Genomic DNA, 18798 nt, shown 5'->3' on the forward strand with positions numbered 1-18798 from the left:
TTGCTAGAGGCCAGGAGGTTGAATACCAGCCTGATCAACAGCATGACCTTGTCTCTAAAAAAGATAGAAAAATTAGCCAGACACAATGGCTCATTTCTGTAATTCCAGCATTTCAGGAGGCTGAGGTGGGAGGATTGCTTGAGGCCAGGAGGTTGAATATCAGCCTGATCAACAGCATGACCTTGTCTCTAAAAAAGATAAAAAAATTAGCCATCGTGGTAGTTCACACCTGTAGTCCCAGCTCTGGCAGTGGGGGGTGGGACGGAGGCTAAAGCCAAAGGATCGCTTGAACCTAGGAATTTGAGGTTGCTGTGAGCTGTGATGACACCACTGCACTCTAGCTGGGACAGCAGAGCAAGACCTTGTCTCAAAAATGAAAATTATGCAAAATAATAAGACTTAACTTATTGCCCTTTCAAAGTAGTTTTCAAATAATAGCTTTATAGTTACCTTTCATTCCAGGGCAAAGGTATGCGTCTTTCATTTGCCTCAGCGTAACTCCCCTGTGAAGATGTAAAGGACGTTATTTCACACATTAAGTCGATCTCTTTCCTTTAATGAAAGTTCTGGCTATTTAAACCTAATGTGAAAGTCACTACTTCTTTTAGGAGTTTTCTAAAGAAGTAGATGCCAAATCTTCCCTGAAGTCATCTGTTCTGAGCACTGGAAATCAGCTTCTTCGGTTAAAGAAGGTCGACACAGCCACACTGCGCGCTGAGCTGTCGCGCATCGATGGCCAATGGACAGACCTGCTGACCAATATTCCAGCCGTCCAGGAGAAGCTCCACCAGGTAGAGAAAGGAGGGATTGGTGTACTGGCTAATAATAGACTTAAGCTGTATGAGAGGGAAAAGCAAATTACTTTGCCTTTGCTCACAAATTTAAATCCACTTTGTCTAATACATCTGCCCTTTTCTCTTTTCCACTGTGTTACTGATTAGAAGTAGACCATTTAACAAAGCCCCGCCCACATGGCATTTCTTCCAAGGGCTTTTTTAACGTGTTTGAGTGTACTGACATCTTTGTCTGGTCTCCTTTAAACTTTGTTTTCTCATGGTTAAAAAAAGTTTTTAAGAGAATATACTTCCCTCATAGATTGAGTGGATACGAAGATTATAACATAATATGAGCAAAAGGTTGATCATCCTACATACAAGACAGCAATTAGCATTCAATAAGTGTAAGAAGTCTTGGCTCGACGCCTGTGGCTCAAGTGGCTAAGGCGCCAACCACGTACACCTGAGCTGTCGTGTTCGAATCCAGCCTGGGCCTGCCAAACGACAGTGAAGGCTGCAGTCAAAAAATAGCCGGGCATTGCGGTAGGCTCCTGTAGTCCCAGCTACTTGTGAGGCGGAGGCAGGACAATCGCTTGAACCCAGGAGTTAGAGGTTGCTGTGAGCTGTGATATTACAGCACTCTACGCAGGGTGACAGCTTGAGGCTCTATCTCAAAAAAAATAAATAAAATAAAAATAAAATTAAAAGTCCTCATATCTGGAAATATACCTGCCTACCCTGAAGCTCCAGAAAATTTTCTCTTTATCTCCCTTTGACATTCGTCGCTGTGTGTTAGGCATGAAAGCTATGTTTAATGTATGTACATATACTGCATATGTGCCTGGTTTCTCCTAACCAGCAGGCGTACCTTCCTGGTCAATAGAAGCTAGCCCATGTCCAACTCTGCATCCACGTGGATGGATTGATCCCATGTTCAACTTCTAGCACCACATAGAAGTTGATTCATAAATATTTTAAATGATTGCTTCTGTTCCGCCAAATCTGCATAAATGTGTGATATATTAATATTAAGTAAGATTCAGAATTCTTAGTATATTTTAGTTAAAGACTGAAAATATTGGCTATGTTCTTAATAAACATGCGTGTGCCAAAAAGTCTAGAAAGTGATAGCTTGTAGTGCAGTATTTTTCTTTCTTCTTTTAACATTCCTGAGTCACAATATACAGAGATTTTACAAGATAATTAATAAAATGCATCTGTTGTATGTTTTGTAGTTTAGTTTTTAACTCATATTTTCTGCTTGCTGGTGTTTTGATTAATTAGTTAATGTTTACACAATGTTTGTAGTATTGGATGTCAAGTGAACATGAAATGACTATTATTGTTCAATGTTTGACTGATGTTTAACTTCAAGCTTCTCATAGGGTTAAGATCTCAAAATGCCACTAAAAAGAGTTATTTCTCTTGATACATTTATAAGCATTAATGTGGGTTTTTTAAGTTAGCGGAACTCGGGTTTGAATTTTAACCCATGGGATTGCTCTGTGTCTGACACGGACAGCTCCAGATGGATAAGCTGCCTTCCCGCCATGCCATTTCTGAAGTCATGAGCTGGATTTCTCTGATGGAAAACGTTATTCAAAAGGATGAAGATAACATAAAAAATGCCATAGGTGGCAAAGCACTTCATGAATACCTTCAGAAATACAAGGTAACTAACATTTTTTGCTTTTAACTTTTCATGTTTGGAGACTATTTTATTTGAAAGAACTCAAAAACTCCTATTATGGAAATCAGGTCTCAAAATGTATGTTCCCTACATGGTGACCAGATGGGCAATTCAAAAGCAAGAAAACCGTAAGCACGGATAGAGGCACAAGAAAAGTTATCCTGTGCTAGGAATAATTTTGAATAATTTTGTGGGGATTTTTTTAAATCATAGAAATCATAAAAATAAATTCCACACTTACAAATATTTTATAGAGAGGTTATGAAATGTATCCAGTTCTACATCTTATACCTAAATATATGTATATACATATATACACACATGTATATGTATGTATATTTGCATATACAAATATATACTCAACCTCTGAAAATAATGGATCGTGTGAATACACATAAATTGTGCCATTTGGACTAAGCCTTGGAAGTGATAACATCGGTCTCAGTGTTACTTAAGACTTTCCAATTCCTGGTAACAGTAAGACATTTCTACGTATAACCTGGTTTTCTTATTTTCTTTTCTCCTTTTTTTTAGGGTTTTAAGATAGACATTAACTGTAAACAGCTGACTGTTGATTTTGTGAACCAATCAGTGTTACAAATCAGCAGTCAGGATGTGGAAAGTAAACGCAGCGACAAGACGGATTTTGCTGAGCAACTTGGAGCAATGAATAAAAGTTGGCAAATCTTGCAAGGTCTAGTAAGTGAGAAGGTGAGTGAGAAGGCCTGCTGCTGTCCATGCTTACATGAAAATCCCAACAACAGGCACCTTCTGGAAGGAAAACTCAGTTCATGAGCAGTGTAGCAATAGTGGGCATTAAGAAAAAAAAAAAAAAGAAATGCTCACTTGATACATTTCAGAATAACTTCTACATGACAGAAAATGATGAAGTCTAAAATTATCAAGAAAATAAACTATGTCTTGAAGTGAAAAAAAAAAAAACAAACAAAAAAAGAATCCTTCCAGCAACGACAAAGAATGTTAATTGCTCCAGGGGTATACAACCTTTTGGCCTCTCTGAGCCACATTGAAAGAAGAGTTGTCTTGGGCCACACATTAAACACACAAACACTAAATAAAGCTGATGAGCAAGGATGAAAAAGCTCCATGCATAATTCTGGTGGTATCTGCCACCACAGATAAGCAAACAAGTCCTCACACGTAGTGGACATATGGCCCACCGGCTGCAGTTTGGATACCCCTGCAACATTCTTTAATTTTGTTAACGATTTTCTCTTACCCGCCCTTTACTCTATAAATTTCATATGGTTTCAGATTTTTAAAGATGGCTCTTAGTTTCTTTTGCTGTTGTTTCAAGTTAACTTTAGTCCTTTCTTGCTTGCCAGTAAAATTGAGCCACAGTTTATAAAATTCATTTTTTAAATCACATGTGTAATGGCGTGTATTTTAAGAATCCTTAATTTGGAGAAAATACTGGCCCGAGTAATTAGCCTGGCAATGATTTGATGTTAGAATATAATTGAAAATCTCATCTCGTTATTCTGTTTGTGCAGATCCAGCTTTTGGAAGGCTTACTGGAATCTTGGTCAGAATATGAAAACAATGTACAATGTCTGAAAACTTGGTGTGAAACTCAGGAAATGAAAGTGAAACAGCAGCAGTGTGTGGGAGACCAGGCCTCTGTTCAGAATGCGCTGAAGGACTGCCAGGTACCTTGTGTGGCGCGGCTGACATGTTCCACTTACGATTGTCAGCTGAAGGTTGCAGGCTCTGAGAATTTCAAGTTAATTATTTTTAAAAAGTTGCGTTTAGTAACAAATGTGTCTAGTTATATGAGTTTGTAGAGCTTTTTTTTAACTAATAACTTTTTTCAACTGTTTCAAAACTTTGAAATTCTGAAAATTTTTGATCATACTCCTAAAGTAGAGAAAAATGCTGTGACCCCCTGCGCTTTGGATGTAATAATTATCCAGATTTTGACACATGTGCCCGAATTCTTTCTTTTTAAAAACACTTTGTAGTAAATACCAGACATGTTATTTTATTCCTATGTGTTATCATACAATCTCTGAAAAATAGGTATTTTCTTATGCAACTATAATATTATCACCACAAAGAGCTTAAAAATAGTTCCTAGTATTGGTTATGCCCAACCCCAAATCATGTTTATGCAATTATTTTTAAAATATCTTTTTTTTTTTTTTTTAGTTAACTTATTCAAAATAAGCATCAGGGCCAGGTAGCTGTAATCTATGATCTCAGCACTTTGGGAGGCCAAAGCGGGAGAATCACTTAACACCAGGAGCTCCTGTCTCTACAAAAAAAAAAATTAGCTGGATGTGAAGGCATGTGCATAGTCCTAGCTATTCAGGAGGCTGAGGTAGGAGGATCCCTGGAACCAAGAGTTTGAAGCTGCACTGAGCTGGTTGTGCCACTGAATTCCAGCCTGGACAGCAGAGTGAGACCTTGTCTCTTAAAAACAAAATGAAGAAAAGGTCAGGCACTATGGTTCTTGCCTGTAATCCTAACACTTTGGGAGTCCAAGGTGGGGGGACTGCTTGAGCTCAGGAGTTCCAAGACCACCAGCCTGAGGAAAAGTGAGACCCTGTCTCTACAAAATTATAAAAATAGCCGTGTGTGTGGCAGCGCCTGTAGTCCTAGCTACTTAGGAGGCTGAGGCAGGAGGAGTACTTAATCTCTTGTGAGTTTGCAATTGCTGAGAGCGTGGCTGACACCAGGGCACAGCAGCACAGGTGACAGAGTGAGATTCTGTCTCAGAACAAACAGATGTTTTAGCAAGTGTCCACATGACATATGTGCTTGAATATTTTACCATGAACTTATTGCTGAGGTCTGGAGTTGGCCTGCGTCCTTCCTTCTCCAACTTACTCTTTTCTGCTCTGTATTTTCTGAGTGGATGTTAGCTTACACCCTTGGCTGGACTCTCGTTGGGCTCTCTGAGCGAGCGCGTGCTGCCCCGCTGGCGGTGTCACTGCCTGCCTTGTCCATGGGGCATGTGCAGAGTTCCCCTGCTGTTAGTGATGAGGACCGAGCGCTCAGGTGGCGCAGTCTATTCAGATGTTTCCCGGTGACTTTGGAACACATCATCTCTCCCCATCTCTCTTGTCTATACCCCCCAAAGTGAGTGATTATAGTTAGTGCTGTGATAATTTCTTCAAATAATCCACTAATTTGTACTGAGCTACAGATTAGTTATGACTATTTTCTTGTAGTGTTTCCTATGAACAATTGAAGACTTGAAGTCATTCTTCAGAAGAATTCCTCTCCCCAGATCTTGTTTTTCTTCTGTTCTAGGGCTCAGGAAGAAAGAACTTCAGTAATGATTTCCCTTCTCACCAGCATTTTTTTGTTGTTGTTGTTGTTTGGGACAAGTGTAAAGATATATATTTAAGAGAGAGATATAGAGTAAACACTCAGCCAAACTTTTCTTTTTTCGAGACAGGGTCTCATTCTGTCACCCCATGTAGAATATAGTGGCATCATCATAGCTCAGACTTCTGGGCACAATCCTCCATCCTCAGCCTCCCAAGTGCATAATGCCATAGCACCCAACTGCTTTTCTGTTTTTAGTGGAAACAAGGTCCACTCTTGCCCAGGCTGCTCTTGAACTCCCAATCTCAAGTGATCCTCCCTCCTTGGCCTTCCAGAGTGCTAGGAGTACCGGCGTGAGTCACCGTGCCAACCATCAGTCAAGACTTTAGTTCAGAAAGGAAGAGCAAAACCTTCCAGTGCTGGCTCTCTAGCTGACGGATTATAGTTTTGAGACTACATAAAAATGGCAAAGAAAAATATCATATAGAAAAATGCCTTGAAATAATAATAGTTCTTATTTTTCAACTGAAAATAATGCACATTTATTACCGTGTAGTTACAGAGGTCAGAAATCTAAAATAGATCTCCCTGCGTTGGCTCTTGCTGCTCTTTCTGGAAGCTCTAGAGGAGAATCCGTTTTTTTCTTGCCTTGATCAAAGGCTGTATTTTTTGCTCACTTCCCTCCTACTCATCAAATCACTCCAAATGCTACTTTTGTCCCACATTTCTTTCACTGCCTCCCTCTTCAATCTTAGAAATTCACGTGATTATGTCGGGCCAGTATGGATGATCCAGGATGCTCTTCCTTATCTTAAGATCCGTAACTTATTACACTCTGTAAAGAAAATCTGTTTTTCCATGTAAGGCAAAATACTCGCAGATTCTAGGGATCAAACGGTTGACATTTTGGGGGAAGGTAATTATTTTAACTATCATAGCATGTAAAAAGAAAAAAAAATCTAAACTGTTACCTCTGTTGGTTATTTCCTTAGCTGTGCAGAAGGGTTTTTTTTTTAATTAATTAAAAAATTAATTAATTTTTACTTATTTATTTTTTTGTTTGGGATCCACTGATGGTATAAAGAATTCGGTTACACTGATTGTGGTTGTTAGGTAAAGTCCCTCTTGTAATTGTGTCCCACCCCCAAGAGGTGTCCATACACTGTGACTCCCACCCCGCCCTGCCATCCTCTTTTCCTCTTCACTCTCACACATTCTTCTTAGTGAAGCATCACGAGAGTGGAGAAGCGAGAATCCAGTGTACTCAGTTCTACTATGAAGGCAGCAGATGATCTAATACAAGGTGTGGGGTAGGGGAATAAGGAATAATAGTTTTTTTAAAGTTCCTCATATCAGAGCTTGGCTGTGTAGAAGACGGAAGCCCCAAAACACACAAATACACATCAACTAGACGCATTGCATTAACTTCCTAGGGGCCAGTAGTATTTCTAATTCAGGCTACAAATTCTGAAATGCACAAATAAGGCAGAATTTCAAAATTTTACTTTGAAGAATAAAAAATCAATTTGTTCTTCCTAAGTTAAATTATTTCCATTAATTAAAAAAGTTGATCCTAAGTGTCAGAGTTTGCAAAATGAGTGTTCTGGGGAGTAGTCATTACTATTGAAAAACTGAACCACCACATTAATAGACCTTTCCTTTTCCTTTTTCTCGTTTTCCTCTCACCTTTACTCTTTTTGAGTATTCTTTCTCTCTTTAATATACTTCCCACCATTTTCCATTTTGTTTCTTTTTCTGCTCAGGCTTTCTGTTTGACAGAGACACATTGGCTATCTGAAAATTGGGTAGAAGCCTGGCCACGTTTTACTACTTTTAGGACATAGGTTTTAGTTGCCCGGAGAATCAGATCAGGCAGTATCAGAAGAAAAGCTTCAAGTGTGGTTTAAAGAACCATACATTAGCTCCAATTTGTGATTTCAAATGAAAAGTCATTTTTCTGAAACAGAAGACGGAATGAAAGCAGCCCATCTCATTATGTGGGGACATCACATATAAATCACAATAGCCTAACTAAAAGGTTCGACTTGGCAATTCTGTAAACCTTGATAAAATTGTCATGTATGAGAAATTGTTCTTTTGGAGCAAAGTGTGAAATTCAAGCCAGCATACTTAAATTGGTGACTCAATTCAAGATGTATTTTGTTTTAAAAATCTTGAATATTCTCCCAGTCTCTTAGAGGTGATTTATTAATTTAATACAACATGAAACTGATATTTGTGAATTAACCCAAGTTAAGAATGATTTATCACAATAAAATTGTTAGTTTGGAGTTTTCCTTCATTGATCAAAACCAGAATCATCTTTTGTTATTGAAAGGAAAAGAACATCTCTGTTTTACATAAAATATGTATTTCTATCCTCTTTCCCTCCTATTTTTTGCTCTTATGTCAAGACACGTGTATGGCATTTTTGATATATGTTTCTAAGCAGTGGATTATTTATCTAATGTTCACTGAGAAAAAGTTAACATCTATGGAAAAATGAGGATAAACTTAATTTTTTTTTTGAGACACAGTCTCACTCTGTTACTTAGGTAGAGTGCTGTGACATCACAGCTCACAGTAACTTTCAGCTCTTGGGCCCAAGCGATTCTCTTGCCTCAGCCTCCCGAGTAGCTGGGACTACAGGCACCCACCACAATGCCCAGCTGTTTTTTTGTCATTACTACCTGGCTGGCCTGGGCTGGGTTCAAACCCACCAGCCTTGGTGTATGTGGCTGATGCTGTACCCACTGTGCTATGGGCGCCAAGCCAGATAAACTTAATTTTTAATGGTTAAATTTTAGAATTATATGTTCAGGACATATTAGAAGGATTATTAATGGTTATTTAATCTCTTAAAGAAATAAAGAGAAAAGTCATTATACAATAAAGATAATATGTTTTTCATACTGCGTAGAGGACCTGTAACCCCAATAATCATTACATTCATTCTCTGGTAATTATTGAAGCTGTCAAAATATTGGCAAAATGATACAGTGGAAATGAAAGAACAATATGAAAAACAAAAATGATCCCTTTAAGCTACTAAATGCATGAATTTCTAATTAATATACCAGGATAAAAATAGCTTCATGATAATTCAGTACAGAAGAATAAATAAATTTGTGCTGAAACATGGCAGACTGCCAAATGGCTGAATAAAATATTATCTTACATGTAGCTAGTTTTTGACAACTTAAAAGATACTTCATATGTATTTATAATTTTATTCCTTTGGGGTAAAAGGAAATGTATTGTTATCCCTATTTTATAAATGAAGTAGAAATAGATTAAAGGTTGCACCACAACAGAAACAAAAATAAAAGAGGCAAAAATTATTTTAAAAGAAGCACACACAAAAAAATTTTTTTGAGACAGACTCATTTTCTCGCCCTAACTAGAGTGCCATGGAGTCATCACAGCCCACAGCAACTTGAAATTCTTGGCTTCAAGTAATCCTCTTGCCTCAGCCTCACAAGTAACAGGGATTACAGGTGCCCACCACCACATCGGCTAGTTTTCTACATTTAATAGAGACTGGGTTTTGCTCTTGCTCAGGCTGATCTGGAACTTCTGAGTTCAAGCAGTCCACCTGCGTTGGCCTCCCTGCGCCTGGCCCAAGCCTTGCAAAATGTGTAATTAAAATAGCAGAGACTGGGCTCTCCAGTATTACTAACCACATTTGGATCATAGTGAAAATCTTTTTTGCACAGTTGAAACACTATCCAAACTTAAAAGATTTTGTAATTTTCTCTCTTTTTTTATAACTTCCAGGGCCCACAATTTTATTTTAGTTGGGGGGGATATACTTCTGCATGTGGGAATATAAGCATGCCTTGATTTCTGGCTTATCACCCCAGCATGGGATTTATATCTCTCCAAGTTTGAAGGGCAGCTAATTCATCTCTAGCATTCGGCTGGGAGTCAATAGGTTCTACGGCTTGTGTTTTAATCTCACGCCTCCCCTCCCCTCAGTTCTCACCAACTCCATTAGCAAGACAGGCTGGGTGACTTGATCTCCCATTTATTTACAAAATGTTGATAAAGTATCAGCCTGCTTCACTGAGCTTCTCACATTTTCTGATGGAGTTAAAATACGTCAGGATTTTGATGTATGGTTAAGCATGAGCCCCAAATCTTTTCCTCATTTCACTTTTCATTCTTGAGCATTTTATACTGCCAGTTGTAAAGGCACAGCTCAAAGAAAATGAGGATTTGATTCATGAAAAAAGCCCTGTCACCTTTCAGAATCATATGGTATCAGAGTATTTTAGCGAGAAAGAGAGCATAATAGAGATTCTCTTTTCCAATCTTCTCCTAGCCAATCTGAGGAAACTGAGACCTGGTAGAAATTTCTCACTTACCCAAGTCACACAGCCTTATAGTAGGGGAAATGTGACTAAATCTCTGGCTCTTGGCCCCAGAGTGCCATTCTACTGATTTCTTCTTATGGGCTAGGCTGTTTGACTTTTTGTACACCAATATATATGAATTTAAGAATATAAATCCTATTACCATTTCCAGCATATATTTCTTTCCTTGTAGTTTCTTGAAAAAATTACAAGGTAACATTTCCTTATCTAGTAGATTATCAAATTTTACTTTTTAAAAGTTATGCTAATTTTCCGTGTATAAAAAGGCTGCTTTTTTTTTACACTTAAGTATAGGAAGAAGTACCTCTATGGCAACCCTCTTCAGAGAATGATAAGGTTTTTGGACTAGTAAAAGGTTTTCAGGACATGAAACTATAATGGCTCAATTTCAGTGCACCCCAGAGTTTCATAATAGAACAATTTAAAGTAACTATTTTTTAAAATCTTTCAGGATCTGGAAGATTTGATTAAAGCAAAAGAAAAAGAAGTCGAGAAAATTGAACAGAATGGACTTGCTTTGATTCAGAACAAGAAGGAAGACGTGTGTGGCACAGTCGTGAGCACACTTCAAGAACTCAGCCAAACCTGGGCGAATTTAGACCACATGGTAATACTGCTCTGAACAGCCCATCCGAGCCCTGTTGGCCACCTCATGTCCCAACTCTGAGTTTTATTTTCCCTAGGGTGACTGAGTAAATAAGTATCAAATCTATTCATTGTCTCTTTGTATTGTTAAGAACACTTCTTGAACCTCTTTTTTTTTTTTTTTTTTTTTTTTTGCAGTTTTTGGCTGGGGCTGGGTTTGAACCCACCACCTCCAGCATATGGGGCCGGCACCCTACTCCTTTGAGCCATAGGTGCCACCCATTGAACCTCTTTTTTTTTTTTTTTAAATCTAGTTTCTGATTTTTCTTATAGTAAGTCTTTATTATAAACATTACTCTCTTAGTAATCTCACCTGGTCCCGTGGCTATAGATAATTCTTAAATGTCTATCCCCAGCCTGGGGAGCTATATTTCTAAGTGATAAAGACCAAACTAAAAACTTTTCTGATGGAGATAAAGGTGAGGCAAGAATCTTCCCATCTGAGTATGGGCGGGCACCTGTGAGATAGATACAGATACAGACTTTATTTCCCAGACCAAACTACCGGGATTCAAACCGAGATCACTCACACGATACCAGTATGGTCTTAGGCAATCTTTATGACCTTTTAGCACCTCAGTTTCCTCATCTATAAGATGGTGAAGTGGCATATTTACCTCAGAAGGTTATTACCAGGGATAAATGAGTTAATGCATTTCCTAAACTGTTTTATTCAATACACTGACCTTTTATCACTTTAAAATACATATATATTTATAAATTAATCACATTTTTAAGCATTTCCATTTAAACCGAGTGTTCAAAAGTGTGAAAGACGTGAATTTCAAAGTTGCTACGTTTTACCTTTTAAAATTTTCTTGTAAGTTTTTGTTTGTTTATGATGCCTGACCCTCTAATAAAGTTCTCAGATGGTGATGTTTTTCCATCAATCGAGTATCTATTCCATCGTTCTGTGTGTTAGGTAATTATAAGAAGCATTTGTCTTTTTCCAAAGGTTGGGCAATTAAAGCTGCAGCTGAAGACGGTGCTTGAGCACTGGAGCAGCCACAAAGCAGCCTTTGATGAGATCAACAGTTTCCTCATGGAGGCCCGGTACTCTCTTTCCCGATTCCGTCTGCTGACTGGCTCCTTAGAGGCTGTGCAAGTTCAGGTAGACAATCTTCAGGTAAGGAAGGAATTTAAGACATCCTTAACATTCTTTTTAATTTGAGAAAAACAAACATGGGCAAATTGTAATGTCATCCTGAAATATTGCCCATCGATTACTGTGGTTTTATGAGACAGAGTCTCTGTCGCCCTTGGTAGAGTGCCGTGGTATCAACGTAGCTCACAGCAACCTCCAACTCTTGGGCTTGAGCAATCCTCTTGCCTCAGCCTCCCGAGTAGCTGGGACTACAGGTGTGCACCGCTATGCCCAACTAGTTTTTCTGTTTTTAGTACAGATGGAGTCTCACTCTTGTTCAGGCTGGTCTTGATCTCCTGAGCTCAAGCAGTCCACCTGCCTCACCTCCCAGAGTCCTAGGATTCAGCCAACCCATAGATTGTTTACATCTCATTATCTGTACAGTCTTTAAAACTAATAGACCTGCCTTATTGTTACTTAATCAGACTTGCCTGTGAGTGCCAAATTCTGGATTAGCTGGTATATAACTAAATGGATTTTAATTATTCCTGTTATAGAAATATCCCCATAAATGTATTTTTGTAAATGGTTTTATGCCCAAATCAACCTCCTTGATCCCTTGTTGCCACTTTTGGTCTTCCCTTTCTCTTTTTATCTTTCATCTCTTAACATATACTAAGGCATTAAAAAGAAAACAACGAGGAAAATGCAAAAGTGGTAATGTCTGAACCATTCACTTGTTTTCTTTTTTGAGACAGAGTCTCAAGCTGTTGCCCTGAATAAAGTGCTGTGCAGCTCACAGCAACCTCCAACTCTTGGGCTTAAGTGATTCTCTTACTTCAGCCTCCCCAGTAGCTGGGTCTAGGTGCCCACCACAACGCCTGGCTATTTTTTTATTGTAGTTGTTGTCTTTTTTTTTTTTTTTTATCTGGCCTGGGCTGGGTTCAAACCCGCCAGCCTCGGTGTATGTGCCTGGCACTCTACCCACTGAGCTACAGGTGCCAAGCCAAGTAGTTTTCTTTGGATTTAGCATATCAGTGGCTTATCCAGTGTGTCCATTTCTGGTGCATACTGGTCTGTTTCCTGTGTGTCCGTTCTCACCATGTTCGTCCATCTAGAATGGCTTCCCTGCTATTTGTCTTGAACATAGCACTTGCTCCTGTCCCAGGTCACTGCCCTCCCCTCCTCATCTGGCCATTCTCACCTGCCACTGGTCTGTCTTCTGGGTTTAACAAGACAGACTGTGGGCTTGGACAGGCCCCCAGGAACAGGATGTCAGCAAGGGTGCGGCACGTCCTTTCCTTACATCCAGGCTCCCTCCCGGCTTAGCAATCAGAGTTTATATGTTGTTGACCTTATATGCAAACGTTCTTAAGGAAATGTCTTTTTTTTGGTGGGGTGAAAAGGAGAAAGGAAGAAATATATATATACTATATATAATTTTTTAAACCTTAAGTAGTTATCATAGATGCTAAGGCCCATTAAAACTTATTTTGAGGATACTAAATTTAAAAATATGTTTATACCTTTGATGACGTTAGAAGCACTTTTTAAATTTAGCATATTCTGTGTTTAACACCTGTAAGAAGTGTCCCAAGACATGAAAGCAGTAAATTTTCCTTGAATGTTTTGACATGAGGGTAATCAGATACTATGTTAAAATAGTTCTAAGTTTTTAGCCTACTTAACCTATGGAGTTTTAGTAAGAACTTAACTCTGTCACTTTGGCTACATTTCTAGGGAAAATCCTTTCTTCCAGATCCTTTCCTGGTCCTAGGCTGAAGACTCCATCAAGCTTGTCTGATAAATATTCTTTGCTTTAAGCATTGTTGGAATATACAGTGTATCCTATTATTAATTAGAGTCATCATTCTGTGCAATAGACCACCACAGTTTATTCTTTCTGTATAGCTGCAGCTGTGTACCTGTTGATCAACATCTCACTTTGCCCCACCCACCACCCTCAGCCTCTGGTTATTACCATTCTACCGTCTACTTCTATGAGTTCGACATTTTTAGACAAAAATTGATAGGTACATTAGCTTCACACATTTACCCCATGATGCAAACCTATATAAAAACATCATATTAAATACCCGATAAATGCAATTGTATAAATAATACAATTATTATTTGTCAATTAAAAATAAAATCTTAAGATTTTTAAGGCTTTGCAAGGAAGAATACTCACACAGAGAACTTGGAAAAGCTATGCTTTTAGTCTTTAATTATTAGGAGTTTGTGGTAGAACCACTTTCGCTATATAATGTGGAGATCTAGCCTTGGCTTTAGGCATCAGCCAGAATGACACTATGACAGATGGTACGTTACATAGGCCTCTACCAGCTTCCTACCACACAGAAAGGGCACCCTATGCGACCTCTTCAGACAGAATCCAGGGGCCAATATGTCAAGGCTTAATTTTTAAGACTCTGTTCTCACAGACATTAAAAAAAATCATTAAAAGGAGAAGAAAAGCCTAACAAAGTTTATAAACTACTGGAAAAAATCATACGTGAGTTTATATATTCGTATGTATTTATGAAAACATGTAAATTACGTTTAAACTTGCTTGTTAGAAGTTAGATCCTGTCATGTCATCTGTGGGGTGTTTTTCTTTGAGCAGAGTCTTCAAGATGATCTAGAAAATCAGGAAAAGAGCTTACAGAAATTTGGTTCAGTCACCAGCCAGCTGTTAAAAGAGTGTCACCCACCTGTGACAGAAACTCTCACCAATACACTGAAAGAGGCCAATATGAGGTATGGCATCTGATGACTTTACACATGACTTCTATCACAGCCTTATAATAAGTAATCCTTCAAATCAAATCTTCCTGACATTTTGAATTTGAGCCTCATAGAGTCTATTCCATTAACATTTTGGTTTTTATAAAACGAACGTAACAATTAGTGCAGTCAAGGTATTTACAAAGAATTAGAACTTCTGCATGCCCAGATCCCCCTCATCCTCATGATCAACTAACTACCCTCGAAATAAGTTCAATGGAAATGACTCATCCTTCCATTAGGAGCAGATTCACAGGAACCAGGATCATGAAAAATAAAATAGTAAATCCGGGCATTTGCTGAGAGGTGGTAGTCTGCCCTGAGTGTTGGCTATCATTTCCAGATGGAACAACTTGCTGGAAGAGATCGCTGAGCAGCTGCACTCCAGCAAGGCCCTACTCCAGCTCTGGCAGAGATACAAGGACTACTCCAAACAGTGCTCGGCCACGGTGCAGCAGCAGGAGGATCGAACCAATGAGCTGCTGAAGGCAGCCGCTAGCAAGGACATCCCCGACGAGGAAGTCGCTACGTGGATTCAGGATTGCAATGTACGTTCAGGAGCTGTCTGTTTCCCCACCGTGCCATTCTTACACTTCCCAGGTTTGCAGGGCTTGGGCTGACGTGTTTAAGCTTTTGGGACGTCTCTGTATGTGAGACTGTTCTCTAAAAAATAGTTGTCTTAGTGTTAAAAAGCCTGCCTGATCTTCAGACTACAGTTGCACATGCATCTTATTAAGAGGTTCCCCGCCCATTGTTTCATTTTAAAATATGAGTCGTTCTCCCATTTTTCCTAAGGGAGTGCAATCCATGTGAAAGATTTAGCCCCTGTGTTTTTACTGACATGGTCATTACAAGAAATGACCATGTGGGGGAATAATGTTGTGTCTTTAAAAAATCTGTTATTAAAGATAATCCATTTAGATTCATTATCGCCCATGTAAACATCTACATATTAGTTTCGTCTAAGATTTTAATGGTAAAAAAGTCTTTCTCTCCAGTTTTACTTCTTTTTAATAGCTTTTTAATAATTCTCTTTTTCACTGTAGCTGCCAATAACCTACTTAAGGCTTGTGGGAACAGCCCTTTTTGGTTTCGTCCGTGACATGGCTCTTAATATTTGTCCTTTCTTGTCTCTGTTTTCTTGAACTTGTTACAAAAATCTTCTTTCCCAAATTAGCTTATTAGAATTAGAAAACTTTTAAAAATTACGTAAATTTTAAGTTTAATCTATTCTAATACCTTCAACCAGAAATCAGCTAAAAGCTAGAGATGAATATTGGCAAGAAACACAAAATAGGCCTTTTTTTGCCCGCATCCTTGCAAGGGCTGTCATTTTCAGTATCACTGAATTGAAATACACCTTGTCTGTGTGTCAAGGTCAAGGAGCCCTTTTTGGTTTTTGGTTTTGTATTTTGGGGGGTTTTTTGTTTTTTTTTTTTTTTGACAAGATCTCATTCTATTGCCAAGACTAGAGTGCAATGGCATAAATATAGCTTACTGCAACCTCCAGGTCCTGGGTTCAACTTATCCTCCTGTCTCAGCCTCCCAAGTAGCTAGGACTACAGGTGTACATCACTCTACCCAGCTGATTGTAGTACTTTTGAAACAGGGTCTCACTATGGCACAGAGGCTAGACTCTAGCTCTTGGCCTTAGTCAAAGTGTTAGCATTACAGCTGCCATGCCCAGCTGCCCTTGGCTTTTCTTTCTCTCAGAGTAGTTACTGGGCAGGCATCGCAGGCTCTGTAATCTCCACCATGGGGTACCAGCAACAGACAAAAGAGACTTAAGACTTATTAGGTCTTAATGGCTAGAAATCAGACATAGGGAATTTCCATTGTCTTGTATTTTTGAGCATAGAAGAGGATTTCACCAAGTTGGAGTCAAGAGATGCCATGCAAAATAATGGAGGCACAAACTAAACTTACCTCTGCCCACCAGATCATCACTGGGTTCTTTACTGCACTGAGATAGGAAGATTACAGTAACGACAATATGTGACCACATAGCAGATACCACTGACAAACTCATTCCTGGTGGGCATAATAATGATAGTAAGTGGAGAAAGGTAAAATATAGTTTTCAGTTTGATATCAGCTACATAATGAAGCAAGAGAAAGTCTGCTACAATGTTTCCAGTTCCTGGTTCTTACTTGGCGATCACGTTGGGTTTTTTACTGACTGATGTATGTTTTCCTGCATTTCCCTAACGTCCTATAATGAAGCGATAGGGCGTTTATTAACAGGAGTAAAACACATACATACTGTTTTTAACAACTGGATTCAATTCTTGGTTATGTTTGTGCAGGTGGAGGTTCCTTAGTCTGATCATGTGATAAATAAGCATCGCATGTTTCTAGAGGGGCAGCCCTTGCGGATGGCTCATTATGCACTGACCGTGTTGTTTGGTCGTATTTTCACCTTCTGTAGGACCTCCTCAAGGGACTGGGGACAGTGAAGGATTCCCTTTATGTTCTCCGTGAGCTGGGAGAGCAACTCAAGCAACAAGTGGATACTTCAGCTGCCTCAGCCATTCAATCTGATCAGCTGTCTTTGAGTCAACACTTGCAGGCCCTAGAGCAGGCTCTTTGCAAGCAGCAGGCTGTGTTGCAGGTACAGAGCTCACGTTCAACATTTGTTATGAATTCAGTGTGCTATCATGTCTGGGCATAAACACAGGAAAAGGATTTTTTCACCATGGAGATGATGCCTCCTTCACGCTAAAGAATTAAAAAATAACCTTAGAAGTGTCAGTGAGGACAAGGGGAAGTGGAAGTTTTGCACTGTTCTCTACAGAGAAATTTTAAAATTGGTTTAGGAGGCAAGTCCCTGTACCAATGCCCGTCTCCATGGCTTGTTCAACTAATAAACAATATCAAACACTAAACACTTTAATATTCATATTTGTGCTTATACACAGGCTTTTATAAGAATTGCAATATTTTTCAGACATGTTGATTAATAATGTATTTAAAGAATAACTTTAATTGGTTATGGACTAATGGTACATAGGGAAATAATTCTACTTCTTAGAAAAATCGCATAAAGAGAAGAAATTCAAATCATTGTAGCCTTGTTTTTTAGAAATGACACTTGAGAATGACAATTCGATTCCAGAATATGAAAAATAGTTTTAATATCTACCCTCTCACGAGATTTCATTAAAAGCCAATTTTTTTTTTTAACTAAAATACCAATTTCTTTTGTGGGAAAAAAAGGCTGGAGTTCTTGACTATGAAACCTTTGCCAAGAGTTTGGAAGCTTTGGAGGCCTGGATAGTGGAAGCTGAGGACATACTCCAAGGACAGGACCCTAGCCACTCATCTGACCTCTCCACCATCCAGGAAAGGATGGAAGAGCTTAAGGTAGGTGTGTTCAGATCTGAGTCCCAGATCTTTGATTTTCTGTCCTAAAAATCCTAAGGAAAACCTGAAACTGACATAGGTCTACTTTCAATTCTGAGCCCCATGAGATGCTCATGGGGGCTGCCTTCTTCTCTGCTGTAAGGGGTAAATTTCAACTTGGCAATGAACGTGGCCTGATCTCCGAGCCCAAGATGAGAGCCTGGCCAGGACCAGTCCTAGGAAACTTCCTTACTTACTCTTTCTTCCCACCTCGAGTCCCTCTCTGTCCCAGGCCTTCATCTCCTTAATAGCTGGTCAGCTTCCTGTCTCCATCCCTAGAATCATCCATTTCTACTTCCAGCGACCCCAGTGTTCCATGGCCCCATACACAGCTGCACCTTCCCAACCTTATAACTCCCCTGGCTGCAAGAAAACTCTTTTTTCTTGGGGGAAAAAAAAAAAAGAGGGGGGGAGGGAGTGGTTGCTCAATTAGTTTGATTTAATCCACAATGAATACATATATTAAAACATCACATTTTACCTTGTACCCTAAATCATGATTAGTTAATAGAAAAATCATTAATATTTTTTTCAAAAGAAAAAAATGGTTCTACTTAGCTACAAACTATTTGAAACTTTCAATCAAGTTAATAAAATAGACATGCAGATTTTATTATATTACTTCTCTGGTTAAGCCCCTCAGTGGTTTGTTCTGCTCTTAGGATAAAGACCGTGTGGTTATCAGGGCAGCACAGTGGCTCCCACCTGTTCTGAGTGTGTCACACTGTGCCACTGCCACCTTCC

At 39.0% G+C, this 18798-nt stretch overlaps 1 protein-coding gene across 10 annotated transcripts in view; it reads left to right on the forward strand.

The window, feature by feature from the left end:
- SYNE1 (spectrin repeat containing nuclear envelope protein 1) overlaps positions 1-18798 on the forward strand; it is a 448631-nt gene that overhangs the window by 342023 nt on the left and 87810 nt on the right. For all 10 annotated transcript variants that reach the window (XR_002775281.1, XM_023517949.1, XM_023517955.1 and 7 more), the window contains 10 exons: positions 609-791; positions 2299-2448; positions 3001-3177; positions 3981-4136; positions 10588-10743; positions 11737-11907; positions 14492-14625; positions 14996-15200; positions 17081-17263; positions 17869-18015. Coding sequence is in view for 9 of the 10 variants with exons in the window: in XM_023517949.1 (XP_023373717.1) it covers positions 609-791; positions 2299-2448; positions 3001-3177; positions 3981-4136; positions 10588-10743; positions 11737-11907; positions 14492-14625; positions 14996-15200; positions 17081-17263; positions 17869-18015 (1662 nt within the window). In the remaining variant the exon portion in view is untranslated. The remainder of the gene's footprint in view (positions 1-608; positions 792-2298; positions 2449-3000; positions 3178-3980; positions 4137-10587; positions 10744-11736; positions 11908-14491; positions 14626-14995; positions 15201-17080; positions 17264-17868; positions 18016-18798) is intronic.

The sequence above is a fragment of the Otolemur garnettii genome, unplaced genomic scaffold, assembly GCF_000181295.1.
Source record: "Otolemur garnettii isolate 467f Iridium unplaced genomic scaffold, OtoGar3 scaffold00126, whole genome shotgun sequence".
In the NCBI taxonomy this organism is placed as follows: Eukaryota; Metazoa; Chordata; class Mammalia; order Primates; family Galagidae; genus Otolemur; species Otolemur garnettii.